This window comes from Lycorma delicatula, chromosome 10 (genome assembly GCF_047948215.1).
Source record: "Lycorma delicatula isolate Av1 chromosome 10, ASM4794821v1, whole genome shotgun sequence".
Lineage (NCBI taxonomy): Eukaryota > Metazoa > Arthropoda > Insecta > Hemiptera > Fulgoridae > Lycorma > Lycorma delicatula.
In genome coordinates, this window is record NC_134464.1 from 18,152,718 (window position 1) to 18,168,649 (window position 15,932).

Here is a 15,932-nt window from a genome sequence, read left to right on the forward strand (position 1 = left end):
ATGATACGCATCAGAAGCAACTACAGTTACTTAATAATCTTTTATTTTAAAAAACAAAATAGATTTTACAGTCACTAAATTGTTGATTTGGACATATCTCAATTTTTCTACTCAGGCATTATTTTACACAAATAAACCTTTTGTTAGGAAATTCATCAAGAAAGAATTTATTATCAGCAAAACCTTGCAGCTATGCAGTCTTATACATTATCTTTTTAAATAATATGTACTTTGATGTTTTGATTATTAGAGTATCAAGGATCATCATTTTTCAAGTGCATTCATAAAAAGAACTTAATATATAAGTATACTTATTTTCTGTTTCAAAAAATGTATATTCCCTGATGCTTCTTTGACAAGCCCTGAGGACTTCAGTTAAATAACCTATCTGTAGACTTCTTCAACTTTATATGAAGAAAAAAAAATTTAATCTAAAATATTAAAAAATTTGGTTCAATGTTTAGGAGCTTTGAGGGATGCATGCCTGCCTTTAAATCTGATGTGGTCTTAAATTATATAAAGAAAAGTTAAAACAGTTTTATTAAAAAAAAATGTATTCTGAACCTTAAACTTGTATATAATAAAACGACTTATAAATACATACAATATACTATTTATTATAAATAATGCATTATTTTACAATTGTAACATAAAATTACCATAATTTTTTACATTAACTTATAAATATTTTTTTTATAAATAATATATCGCCCACTTTTTGTAAAATTATGAGACATTAGAATATTTTATTTAGAATATTACATTTAATATAATATTTGAATATTATATTTTTAATCTGTTTCCAGTAATTTTATTTATACTATTTGATAAACACAGTTTCAAATTTAAAAAACAAATTCTTCTTCCTTGAGATTTTGTTTTGGTAAAAACTATTTTAAAAAATGTTGTTTTTCATTTAGGTACTAAGATGGGATAAGTAAGACACTTTATATTTCAATGGAGTTATAATCACAATAAAAATGGAAATGGAGTTGATTAGCCAACATTTTTTAAAACTTATTAAATTTGTGTAATATAGTACTTTTCAAAATAAAGTAAATTATAGTTTTTATAATACAAAACCATTTTGAATTTTTTTTAGTGAGATTGATCTTAAATGCTGTATTAATTAACCAGCATCAAAGTTAAAATTGTTTACGAGTTCACTACAATTTGTCTAAATTGCTGACTAAGAATCATGTCAATGATCCACTGCCATAGTAAGTGCATCCTTCTTCAATTTTTAAGATAGTAATGTTGAATAATATACATCTGTTATACAGCTAATAATTTAAATATCTGTTTATTGTTAGAATAACAAAATCAACACTAAGCTAATTATCCAGCTTATTAATTTTCCAAATCAAATAATATTCATTTAGATTTTTTTCTCCAACAAATGTCAAAAAACATTTGCCAGAAAGATTTAATTGTATATTACTTCAAATAAGCGGTCGATTTCGGTTGATCATACTCAACTAGATGTATTAAAAGTTGCTCGGAGTGGGTCATGAGGTGAAAAGAGTTAAGTTGTGTATTAGGCATGTAACAATCACTCAAAACCTGATTTATAAAGACTCATTTTTAGAGATAAATTAACTACGAGGCAATTATCAGATAGCCTTTGATCCAATAAAAAGTTTAGACAGAAAATGAATAAACACTGAATCACTGAATATTGTTTATCTACAATCATCCTTTTTATTTGTATTCTTCCCAGACACTATACCCTCGCCATCAACTGATGATAATTTGTTGGTACTAAGAAGTCATATGAGTAAAGCAGAAAGCGTTTTGCAAACTGGGAAGATATTTTATATTTATATTTGATAAGTCAGCAGTTCATTATTTTAACTGAACATCAATGACTTATGGGTAAGTTAGGTAGTATCACTATACAGTCCTGGCCAAAAAGAATACTGAAATACTACTGATCAGGCCCAAACCAGGCTATGAAGTTACCATGACACTAATTAAAATGGCAGTCAAGAAATAGATTTCTAAGGAAGTTACTTAAAATATGAATAACCTAGTTCTAGAATAAACTGTAATGGTTTCTCACTGAAGAATCTAGAAAAAATGTTAGTAGATTTATTAGACCGTACAAAAATGATTTGTTTAATAATTTAAATTACTTAAAACAATTTAGTTATCATTTTTTAATCTCTAAAGTATCTGAATTCTTTTATAGATTTCAAATCTTTATCCAATTTTATACAATCATACAATTTTAAAAAGTATTTATTAGTACTGATAAAAATTAATCTGTCTGATGCAAGTAGAGCTGATTTTATTATCGTTAGTGAATTAAATAATTATTGTTTATAATAAAAATTGTGTGTTTATTAGAATATAGTAATTAAAAAATAGTAAGAGTTTAGTTTACTGGAACATATCTGCTTCAGAATCATATCCAAGTTAGAATGTCCACATTTTCATTCATGCCTTGTAATCAACAAGGCATGAATGAAAATGTGGACATTTTCCACACTTAAGATTCCACACTTAAACAACGCAAAATTTAGTATTTCGTTATGTATTACTTTTATTGTCTTGTGAGAAATAGTACCTCCCTTTAATTATTAACTTCTTAATAATTAGTGATCGCTAATTTGTCTCTTTTCCATTATTTCACCAATAATTTAATTTTCAGCAATGTTGCTTTCTTTGATATAATCAATCAGTTTCTACATTAAATCAACTGCTTAGTAACCATTGATTATATTATTTTGATTACTTAAAATTTCAGAAGATTAATTTTTAAATTTGCTGGAAACATTTTTTATGATGTTCATACTCTTAAAATTATATATACATTATGTGTTTTTGACAATGGAATAAAAGATATTTGCATCATTCCATTTTCCACGTTTTGTCTTAAAGAATGAAATCAATTTAAAATGTACATACATATCACTCTAGGAATTACAGTACTACAAATCAGTAAAAATTTATTTTATTTTCACAGTGAAAATAATTAAAATAATAACTTTTACCGATTGTAACTAAACCAAATTTTAACTATATTGTAGGTTCCTTATTTATTAGCTGAAAATATATTGTTATGTACAGATAACTTTTTAAGTAATTGGAGTCTGTCCCGTAATATGTGCAATTTTATTCAAACTTAGGTTATTACAAAAGAATTGTTTTTAAACTAGAAAAACATGTATTTAGAATGTGATAAAAGGAGACATTAGAATACATAAATTATCTTTCATATCAAATTGATTGGCATTATTCGGATCTAACTTGTAATTACATACTGAAATTCTATAATTAAAAAAAGAAAAACTGCCAGGAATAACTTCAATTAGAATTACAATTCTACAAAAGGTGTAAATCTCCAATAATGACTGCTATAATATTAAGTTATTCAAAAAGAAGGAGCATATTTAAAATATTTATTTCTAATGAACGACAATGGATAGAGAGACACACACATATTATACATCACTAAATATAGGAAAGTACAAAGTTTTAAGTATTAGTTCCATTCAATGCCTACTCAGCATTGTTGTTTGTTTTCGAGAAAATGGCGATGCCACAGGAAAGTCTTTTGTGTGCTGCAGTATACAATGAGTGAAACGATTGTTTCAGTGCAGTGTGCATTTAATTGTAAGTTCAACAAACAGCTGCCTTGTCATAAATAGGTTTGCAATTGGTACAAGAAATTTGTAGAAGTTAGTTGTATATGCAAAGGGAAAAGTACTAGCCGTCCTTGCACATCAGATGCATTTTGTTGAATATATCCAAACTGTTTTTGAACGAGGCCCTAGGAAATCCATAAGCAGAGGAAGCAGAGAACTTGGAAATCTGCAACCAACGGTATGGCATGTGCTTAAAAAAGTCTGCATCTGAAGCCAAATAAGTCGCTGCTACTTCAGGCACTGCATCCTGGTGATCATGAAAATAGATTAGAATTTTACACTGAAATTTTGCAAGATTTAGAAGATGATGCTTTTTCTGAAAGCCTAATTTTTTCTAATGAATCAACATTTCATATCTCTGTAAAAGTGAACCGCCAGAATGTCAGAATTTGGGGGCTGAAAATCCCAGCATAGTCATCAAACACAAAAGAGACTCTCCAAAGCTGAATGTGTTTTGTGCCATTACTGTTAACAAAGTTTATAACCCTTTCTTTTTTATGGAGAGAACTGTGACTGGAATTACACATCTTGGCATGCTCAAAACTAGTTGTTTCCACAAATTCAACAAGATGGAGTTGATCTTATTTTCATGCCACCTCTCCTCACCTCTTCTCTGCCTCTCTTCCACTACAAGGTACGGCAATATCTGAATGACACAATTACAGGACGATGGATTGAAAGAATTAGGCAACATGATATTGTTCATCTTAAGTGGCCTCCAAGGTCACCAGATAACAAAGGTCACATAACAAATGGTGCTCATGTTGAATGCATAAAATGAAACTTTGAACTTTCCTCTGTTCAGTGATGTATCATATGTGTTTCTAACTATTGTCACTCATTAGGAATAAGTGTTTAAAATCTACTCTTTCTTTCTGAATAATCCTGTATTATATTTACATAAATTGCCAAATAAAAAAAATTATCAAAATGTTTTAGAAAAAGAAATACATTTTTTTTACTTGACTAGGTCTAATCATTAAAATCTATATATACGTATTGCAAATAACAAGTATAAAAATTAAATTAAAAAATTACAATAATAACATATATAATTTTAATAATTATTATCATGTCTTGCTATGACAAGTATAGTTTTATTATAGTTTAAGCATTTTTTGAACGATATTATTTATAAATTTTACATATATAAATATATATATTTTTTTACTTTAATGTATGTATAATGTTTTAGAGCTTAAAAAGGATTTAAAATTTCTTTTCCTTTTTTTAAATTTTTAAATAACTTTAACCTTAAACTAAACTTACATAAATGTATTAAGGTAAAGTACATCATTTAGCTAATGTTCAGATTAGCCGACTAAAGTCCAAAAGAAAGATTGATGATTGTAGTAGGTAAAAATTGAGATGAAATTAGTCAAATGATCCTAACATTTGTAACTAACAAGCACTCACTAAACTTTGGAAGAAGTGGGAAGAGAAAGTAAAAATTTTTAAGTAATAATAATTTTGTCCTTCTCAGAAATGAAATTAGTATTTTATAAATTCCTGAAGCTTTAAGTTATGATGCCACTGGATACAGATGTGACTTGAAATCTGATGAATCCCACTAAAGCTCTACTATTTTAAATGAATTGGAGGTCTCTGCTTATTGATATTGTTTGACTGGCCAAACAAGATATTCGATTCTGAAATGTTTCATTCTATGTTAGGCTGAAATTTTCCTTTTGTTGAAATTCCATTCTCCTACTATTATAAAAAAGATACTACTACTAGTAGATACCTACTATTATATAAAAGAATTTGTTGTTATATGTTTTATATTCTTAAAAAAATAACTCCTGCTGGCTTTTGACAATTATGATTTGTTTTGGTACAGTCCATTATGTTTTTATACTTAGTCAGAAATTAAATCATAAAATTAATCAGAAGTTTGAATTTCATCTAAAATAATTGTCTAATTTTTTCTCAGTTAAATATTATAGCTAGATGAAGTGAACTGTACTCAGTGATATTTGTGCAACACATATTACATGAAGTTTCATGAAACTTGAACTGTAATAGATTGTAATAAAAGAAGTTTGAAGGATTGGTTTGTGGAGTATTAATGATCGATCATTAATGTAGAAGATTAAAATTTATTGTAGGAGAACCTGTGATTGTACAAACAGTTTTAAAAATAAGTTAAAGTTGTTTTTATTTGAGATTTTATTTTGCTGTACCCAAAAGTTATATTTGCTTTAATGGAAAGAAATGCAAACAAAGATTCACAGTTTTTCTTAAGAAATCGTGTAATAGACCAGAATGCTCAGACAAAATACCAGAGTGTGTTACAGAGATGAGAAAACAAGAAAATTATAATATTGTAAAGCAAGTGTACAAAGAGCCAATGTGTTAGAAGTAGTACAGGTACGATGTGGATTTTTCTGTAGGAGTCAAGCTATATCAAAGATGAACTCTGAGTTTTTTTGATCTGGTAATGGATATATTAATAAGAAATATAAAAACTATATAATCACACAATATATTATTTGCAGATTACTGATTGTTATGTAAAATGTCAACTAATAAAATCGAGAGGAAACTGGAGGAATTGAGAAAAGTTCTGGAAAAGAAGGGGGTATAAAAATTATCATAGCAAAAATAGAGTACATGGTATTGAAAAGAGACAAGGATTATTAAAACAACTGCAGGGGATACAGTTAATGCCAGCAAATAGATTCAAATATGTAGGCAAACATAGACTAGATCTAAGTAAAGAATACATTGTGGACAAATGAACTGGTGAAAGATATGTTATGGCATGTGATAAGAAAGTAAGTTGAAAAATGAAAGAAAAACTGTGATGATGAGCCTGACAGCAATGTACGATTCCGTATTGTGGCCAATTACATGAACACAAGGGAAAAAGAAGGAGCTTGTGGTGATTAGAATGCCGAGAAAGATGTTAAAGGACAATGTAAAAAATAATTAAATTAGATCAGCTAAGATTAAGCCTACACACCAAAAAGTGTAGAAACATTTGGATGAGATAGTTCAGACATGTAGAGAATAAGAGTGAAGATTATCAGACGTGTGAAACAAGATTCAGAATGTGAAGTATGGGGAAAAGAAGTATGAAATATTGGAATTAAGTTCAAACATAAAGAAAAGAGGGATTGGAAAAGTAAGAAATGGTGGAGGAAAATTAAAGATGTAAATATTGACAACCCTGTATGACATATGTTGTGATGATAATAAAGAGGAAGAAACAGTGTTATAGATGAACATTTTGAGAATCATTTATGATCTGTCCATTCCTTGAATTTTGATTATTAAAATTTCACCTTTTGTTTTATTGGAATGTATTAATAGAAATTTTATTTCATCCTTTAAAGAACTGTCATTTTTTTAAAAGTAATCCAGAGTTTCATTCCCAGTTCTGTGTAATGGAATTTTTACTACCAATTAGGATCACTGCTTTTTTTCTGCCTACCATAAATTGTTATCATATAGGCAGTAAAAAGTATAAAACTGAAATTAACTGATATGAATTAAATCGCTGCTTAAAAACGTTGTTGTTTATTTCACCTATTTTTAATTTCATTTGTATGTGATGTTCATCTGTTACTTTCAGCTGTCATCTTTAGCTGACTAATCTCTACATTAACTAGATTTTTTTTTTACTTTACCTACGGTATATTTATTATAATACAATTCAATTATTAAGATCACTGTTACAGTAACAACATTTTTTATTATTATTTTTTTTAATCTAATATAATGAGCATTTAATTTTATTAATGAGGTCTAAAATTATTTGTTAATATTAGTACAGTAGCTAATTTAAAAATTTATTTAAATGACTTTAAAGCATACAACGATTTCATTTAAGTTATTTATTTTTCTAACAGAAATAATTTACTAATAACCTAAATAATATAGTAAAACCTGTTCATTACAATAAACAAAATTGAAGTTTTTTTTAAATTAATTTTTCAATTTAGTATATTGGTCACAAAAAATGTAAGCATGAAAGAGCTTGTTTTACCATAATTTCTTCTGCTTTTAATACACAATCTTTTTTTAGAATTTGGAAATTCCATATCATCTAATACAATCAAATTCCAAAACCGTTGTCACAAATGTATTGAATGTCTTGAGAAGATACCTAAAATTAAGATATAATTAGTAAACTATCCTAAGGTACTTTATTAAAGATAAAGTAATGTAAACTTCTTAAGGATAAGATTCTTATACTTAAGAATCTGTATCTAGGAGTATAATTTTGTCACCACGACTTCAAACTTAATTTGATCAATGAATTTACTAGTAGGTAATCTGGTAGCAGCAGTGTCTGTAATTGCAAATGTTGTCTTACATCTGGAATTATTGAGGCTCTTATTTGATGTTTATGCACTTATTATTAATTACATTTCTTATTTCCATACAGAAAATACTTATTTTAATACATAGAAAATTGAAAGTCTGAAATGCTACCAACTTTTTATTTTTTCAACTATATGTACATAATTAGATTAAACTTCTTTTTTTTTTTATTGTCTTCTTAAAATATATAAAAATTAATACCCATAAATTTCAAAAAGGTTCATTTAGTTAACTGATGATAGAATTAATTCATCAGTTTTCAGTTCATTAATTCAGTTTTTAATTCATTCATTTTTTTTTGACATTCTACAAAATAAATTAGACAAATTTGATTTTTGCTATTTTTATAGAAATACAGTTAAGAATGATACAAAATTTAGAACTTTATAATTTTAATTTAAGTCCGACTAACACAAATATTTGATAAACATATGATAATGAATTATTTAAAATATTTTGGTTAGTTACAAAAGTTAGGCGCAAATTTAGAATATTTAATCAAAAATTATTTTGTTTTTAATTAAAAATACAAATATAAGAAAACATGAAAAGAGTAGCCCAGCTTTTGGATGCACTGAACTGGCAAGATTCAAATATATACATCTCAAAAGAAATCGATCCTGTTTACTTTAAATGTGGTACATATCATGAATGTTATGTGTTACTTCACTATATATGAATATGTTCTCTGTATATGACTGTTACAATAGTGTACTTGATATAATTTAAACAAGAACACTGTTTTTCTTCATTTTTGTTTTCCACTGTTTTCTATAAGCGTAACACTAGAAGAATGTTATTATACGTAGAATATATCAATATATGTTCAATAATTCTAATCCATATAAATTTTAGATAAGTACATGTTTATTTTCATTTTTTTTATTAATCCTCTTATATTTTTGGTTTTTAATTGTTAAGAGTTCATTTTCAATACTTCTTTTAAAAAAGAAAGAGGTCCTCATTCTTATTATAAAAAAAAAAAATGTTGCGTTCCTATTTTATTTATGTGAAACAAAATATTTCAGTTTTTGAATATTTTACTAAATGGTTGCAAATAAGTCTAGTGACATTAGTTTTTTACTAAGAAGAAACTTTCAAAAGACTAAAATACTATTATTAAGTATTACTTCATCATGTAATGATGTGAAGTACTTCTTTGAAGTATGGTAAATTTACATATTTTTTGTTTAAAGACTCATTTTTTTAAATAATGTATGTCATTTCAATGATGTTGAAATTACATACAATTTAAACTTATTCAACAATCGGTTGAATTATCATTTGACTAAACCTAAAAATAACAGTAAACAAAACTTCTATCTAGGTAACTCTTTCTGCCTGTTCCAAGATAATCTTGATAACAATTAGACACTCAAAATATTTCTAAGTTACTATTACAGTGTCATATTGTAAGGTTTGTTTTTTTTTGTTATTTAAGTTACCACATTAATTAATCTATATTAAATTTAGATAACTTATATTGTTTTCCTGGTTAATATCAAATCACGGTTAAATTTTTGTAAACAGGATTTTACTCAACATAAAACAGGTTTTACCATAGTTTTAACTACAATGATTTACGGTAAAGAATATAATCTACATTTAGGATAATTAATAAAAAAAAATGATATTTAATTTGATATGTAATTAATTTATATATGATGGCAGTGTTAACAATGTAGGTAAAGAAAAATTATGAATTAATTACATTAATCGTAGTGAAACATTTTAAAAAAAACACAAGTATAAAACTTATCGTAAAAATTATTACACATATCATTAAGAACTATCCGTTATTGTTACCGGCACCAGTCTGAGTTATTTGACAAATACAACAATGTGGAAACCAAAATACATCAGTATATAATCTATTACCACCACCTTCTAATGCAACAAGTCGTTTCTGTACATATTGTTGTTCACAACGTGATGTGTATCCATTTGGCAGTGAGCATAGTCCATTACATTGTTCTGACCTGTCAAAAAAGGAAATAGTCTTTTTGAATTTTCATCATAATTTAAATACTTACGTTAATTTATTGATCATAACCAGAAATACGTGTCTTTTCTTTCGCTTACTGAGCAATTCTGGAATTTCTTTTATAAAGATTTCGTTAGACGTAAATACAAAAATAATAATAACTGAAACATTCATTCTTCTTCTTCTTACTAAAGTATTTGATAATGTAATTTAATTGAAAAACAGCAATTTTTTATGAGGGTTTTAAATTCTATAACCGCAACATCAAGTGAATCTAAATACGTGTAGTACAATCTTATTTATTTAAACAACAAGGTAAATGGTTGGATTAATTTTTAAATAATTCATTAACTCTCAAACCAAATAATTAATTAATTAACAATGTTTTTAAAGGTAACATAAGATAATAACAATTAATTACCTCCAAAACAGTAACAGATTAAAATAAAAAGAGAAATTAAATGTTTTGTAAGACTGTCAAATTATAATAATTGAACAGAAATAATAAATTAGTGTAGTTTAAAAATACTGTAATATATACACATTAACAAATTAAAAGTAAACAACATACGTATTTATAGAAGAAATGATTCAATATTTTTATATCAGAGTTTGTTAGGGATTTGTCAGACGCTTATAGGTGCAATATCCCTGTTCACCAGGGGAGCTTCCTGCGCAGGAAGGCGGACTCGCCTAAATTAGTTAATATATCTCTTGTTAATATTCTGGAGTTCTAAGACTCCAAGTCTTACACCAAAGTCTGGATGATATTTAATTGGAAGACGTGGCAGAAATATTTTCCCTAGCTTTCATCAATATTGCTTAAAATTCAATTCCTCATAGTTTGGGTTGTGAGAGAACTGCCCATGGTAAACTAGACAGTTGTTTTTATTGAAACAATCCGTGAACAATATCAGGAGAGCTGCTCAGCAAGAGTGTGATCCTGAATGGCAAGCAATCTTGGTAGATGACTATCAAACACGAAGGTCTGAAAATTTTCATTTAGTCAGGACATCAAAAGGGGTTTTCTTGGCGTTCTTTTGTTAGAAAGTTAAGGAAATAAGGATCCTTGGGATGTTGTGTATAGAATCCTAGTGCATAAGTTTAACAAAAATATTCTTTCTTTGGCTCTCTTGACCCACCAGGGTGTTCTTTCTAATAAAGCTGAGATTTTAAATATTCTATTGAATGATTTGTTGCCAATTGATGTGGCTAATGAAACCTTGTATCATCTACGAGTTTGAGAGGAAGTTGCTGCTTTTCCCTGTGATGTTTTCTGTGGAAATTACAGTCAGAGGTACATCAGGTAATTTTCAGTTCTGGTAGGAATAAAGCCCCAGATTTCGATGGAATCATGATGGAGCTCCTTGTCCATTCTGTGGGAATTTGGTTGATACTGTGACTAGAATTTTTAATAGGTTGCTCTTTAGTGGCTGCTTCCATGTTTGCTGCAAAAAAGATGTTCTAAAACTTATCCCTTGAACAAATTTAAGGGTGATGACAAGGACCCCACAGTGAGCTCCTCTTGTAGGACTTTTAACACCTCTGCCTGCTATTGGAAAGATTTATGCGAAGAAATTGCATCTTTGTATTACTGATAAATTGAATTATAGAAAGTTGTTGAAGTATGATCAGTATGATATTTATCCAGGTAGGGACATGGAAGATGCTACTTTTAAGGTCATGAACATTGTTTTTCTTCTCGTGAGTCTATCTTAGGTATCTTTTTGGACATATCAGAGACTTTTAATAATCTATAGTGGCCCTCTACCTTGTTTCAGCTGCAGAAGCATGATTGAACACAGAATAAACTGAATGTGTTATATAGTTATTTCAGCAATCGACATGTTCTTCGAGACAGCGTCTCAGCAGCAGGAAAAATGCTATCTAAAGTTTGTCTGCCCAGTAGTTCTTTACGATCCTTGCTCTGGGTTGTTGAATTTGATTCTTTGATGCAGTTGAGATTACCCAGTGGATGCCACATCATAAGTTATGCGGATGATGGGCTTTTGCTAGTTAAAGGAGATTCGAGGAATGAGATCGAATTCAGGGCAGCCCAGGCTTGCAAGATACTCCAGTTGTGGAGTTTGCAACATAACATGGTGTTTAAAACAACGATGATGTTGCTCAAGGGCAGACTAGCTTTCACAACAAACTTGTATATCAATGGCGGGTCATCGAATTAGGTATGTTCTGCTGCAGAAGTATAAAGATGAGTTCCCCTTGATGAGAATCTTCAAGGAGCACTTTCAATATACTGCCAAAAAGGCTTGTTCTGTTTTCTTTGGGTGTTTGGAGAGCTATTCAATATAACTGGGGGCTTCAATTCAGAATCATGCATGTTCTATATAATACTGTATGCTGCTCTTATCTGGGCATCGAATCAAGTACAAATGTTATAGGAATATTTTGTTGAGAGCCCAGCGTCTCCTATTATTATCTGTGAATGGTGCCTATAGGATTGTCTCTCGAGTGGCAGTCTTTGAATTTCTGGTATTAAGCCCATTGATATCCTTACGACTGACCACCAGTTACATTATGATGCTAAAAAGGTAGGCCAACTTACCTCTGGGCACAAAAAAAGAAATAGATGACCAGGGTTTCCATTTATGGCAGGTCAAGTGGACTAAATCCTCCAATGCCGTTGCATGGAATTTTTTCTGATATAAGAATGCAGGTAGTTAGGTGGATTTCCCACAATCTGCATATTTAATAGTTACTTTCTGGACATGTGCTTTTTGAGATAGGTTGGCCAGATTTGGTTTAATTTGTGCAGGATTGGATTGGTTCACTGAAAGGGAATGGAACATAGTTGCTGGCTTCCTTGGAGTCCTAGCCCTGTGAAGGATAGCTGAGGGGGTTTGATGCTGTTATAGATATATAGACAAAATAGTAAGCTGAGTGATTAGGGACCCTACTGGGTGCTTACATCTCCAAGATAGGCATTATGGAATCGAGCTCCAGTTAGCTTACATTTACTGTTAGGATGAGATGGATGTGTGGAGAACTCTATAACAGGGCTGCAGTGTGGGAATGTGTAGGTATTTAATAGCAAGCCAAGTGATTAGGGACCCTACTGCATGCTTACTTCTGCAAGATAGGCATTTTGGCATCGAGCCCCACTTAACATAGACATTCACTGTTAAGATGAAATAGATGTGTGAAGAACTCTGTGATGGGGCTGCAGTGTGGGAGGGTGAAGGGATTGGCCTCACTTCTGAAACTGGAACAAGAGCAGAGAGAAATAGAATATGTTTTCATCAGAGGCTTATTAAATTTATGAATTTGTATCTTGATTTTTAAGTAAATCAAGAGAACTTTGAATAAATTGAATGGAAGGATAAAATTTTCATTGCAATCAACACTTGTTTTGTTGATATGAGGATAGTATTTTTGGTGTTTAAATAAGTATTTAAATCAAGTACTGTCTGAGTGCATAGTATTATAATTGAAGTTAGATATAGGAAGAGTTTCATGTGACACCTTCCATGTTAGAGGAAGGCGTGGGGGGGATCGCACTTCCGTGAATCGGTTAATTTGATAGTTGAGAATTGTAAGTTATGGTAAGTGGTCATGGTTGGAAGAGGCCCTACAAAGACAATAATAGGTTGTGTAAACACATTGATGGAAATGTCTGCCGAGGCATTTGAATCGATGGCATCCAGACAGAAGCCAAACTGATGACTATGTTGAGTTATCAAGTTTAGAGGATCTAAAAGACAACCACCAATAAAGCTCATCAGGGCTAGGAACAGAGGAGATGGTGTAGCAACCGGGATAGTCACAAAATGGGTGGCTTGCCCTATGAAAGTTAGGATGATGACATAAGTTGAGAGTTAGTTAGAAATATATAAAACCAGAACACATTCTTGATTCTTTGGAGTATATCATATTGTAGCCTTACTGTTTTGGGTATTTTTTAAGATATCTTGATTATTATAAACTTTTAATGTAGATTTTGTATGATAATATTTTTGGATGTCTAGGGATTACAGTATCTTATGGCATATATTGTTTAAAATAAATTTATTATCCTGACTGGTTTAATACATAAAAAAAACTGCTTAAAATTTTATTATTATTATTATTATGGAGAGTATTATTCTGAATATTTATATACAGTCTAAATGTACACTTTTCAGTGTTATCAAGCACTAATAATTTTTATTTATCTCCTGTTCTCTTTTATTTACTATTCATTATATATCTTGGTTGTTTCTTGGTATAGCACTCACTTTGTTCTCTTTTTCATTTATTTTTTGTACATTTTTCTTTTTCTTAAGTTTATTGTTAAAACAAAATAGGCTGGTAGCCCTGAACAGAGTTTTTCTTTATCGTAGAGGATACCTAATATTCAAATAAATTTTACGTTGAAGAGATATTCTTTTTTTTTATTTGAATTTGCTATAACTTAATTTTAATTGTATTTGTTTCAACGTTTAAAATAGCAAATTTAGTACTAATAGTGTTTTGTTTCACATATTGAATTTATAATTAATATTATAAACTGTTTTATGGAAATACATAAAATAGGTTTATTATATGATTTTATTATGTTACTGACAAGATATAATGCTGTGAAAGTGTCTAGACTAAAGAGAAAGAGAATTCAGCATAAAAATGTACATATTTTTTAATTATTTATAAAACTGTTTAATATAACATTAAAATTTAACATACTGAAAATAGTGTAACAGATGTATTCTTTAAAAAAATGTAAATAATACTTACATACAAGTTTCACTACGTACAAGTTGTGTATATCTGTCTTGATCTAAATTTACAACATACATCCAGTTTCCTTTATTGTTTAATGCTGCTTTTGGCATAACAAATTGACTTCTTGTTGGACATAATTGCGTTGTTGTTCCATTAGTTTGACCATTTGCTTGACGACGGTTTCTTAATTTATCATCTGCTGAACTTCCCTGTGATCTTGTATATCTGTTTCACAAAAAATAAAATAACATTAAAGTCTTATACTTTAAAGAATTTAAGTTAAGAGTTAATACATAATTATATTAGTTATTAAAAATAATTTTATTAGAAACTTTGTTAGAAAAACATTATACAAATCTGCCACAAAATTATACATAGTAAATCACTATACTTTATTGTTTTTTAAAAAACTTTCTTAATTTTTAATTAAGGTTTATTCCTGAATAATATATCCCTAGATGTACTTCAGAACTTAGGTTTTCTAGAGGCAGAATTTATAGCCCAGTCGGTTTGCTGTTACCAGATCATTTACTCAAGACATTGTCTACACTTTAAGCTTGCTTTGTCTCATTATCCTACATCTGATTAGTTATTTCCATTTACACTGAGCATTCCGGTAGATTTTTCCTTTCATAATTTATATCATTAAAAAAACTTTACTGACTGCTTTCAACAAAAAATATGTTCAGAAAGTTTTCAAAATAAAAAGGTTTTCATGAAAGTAACATATTCTTAAAATAAAATTTAAAAAAAATTAATAAACAGTGCCTCTTGAAAAGTAATAATAATTTATTAACAAATTACTTTTTGGTTCCTGGATAGAATGGTAAACTAGATTTTTACAACTTGATTCTTTTTTGTCAACTGGAATTTTTTAAATTTTCATCTTTAAAGAAATTTTTAAAATGTGGATAAATCTCAATGATGAAACTAAATGTAATATCACTAAATAGATAACTAAAGTAATCGTTGATGCTTGGAGCAGTTACTGTACTGATTGTAATTGAAATTAATCACAGAGGTTAAAATAGGGTTCTGTAGGAAATAATTGCTTCTTTTTTTCTACTTGTTATATAATTATAATTTTTTCTTTAAAAGGTGGTATATTTTAAAAACAGAACTATACAGATTAATAGATTCATTAATGTAGTAAAAATTTATATGCCTGCCATTAATGGATTAACTCATGTTATGTGTAAGTAATTTGTTTTCAGTGTTTTCAAATTAAACATATTGGATTTAGGAACTGT

At 28.7% G+C, this 15,932-nt stretch overlaps 1 protein-coding gene across 2 annotated transcripts in view; it reads right to left on the reverse strand.

Moving 5' to 3' along the window:
- Positions 1 to 9,051: 9,051 nt before the first annotated feature.
- LOC142331214 (protein spaetzle 5-like) overlaps positions 9,052 to 15,932 on the reverse strand; it is a 238,633-nt gene continuing 231,752 nt past the window's right edge. For both annotated transcript variants that reach the window (XM_075376954.1, XM_075376956.1), the window contains exons 6-7: positions 14,695 to 14,907; positions 9,052 to 9,958 (exon numbers count right to left, since the gene is read on the reverse strand). In XM_075376954.1, the coding sequence (XP_075233069.1) occupies positions 9,769 to 9,958; positions 14,695 to 14,907 (403 nt within the window). In that variant the 3' untranslated portion in view covers positions 9,052 to 9,768. The remainder of the gene's footprint in view (positions 9,959 to 14,694; positions 14,908 to 15,932) is intronic.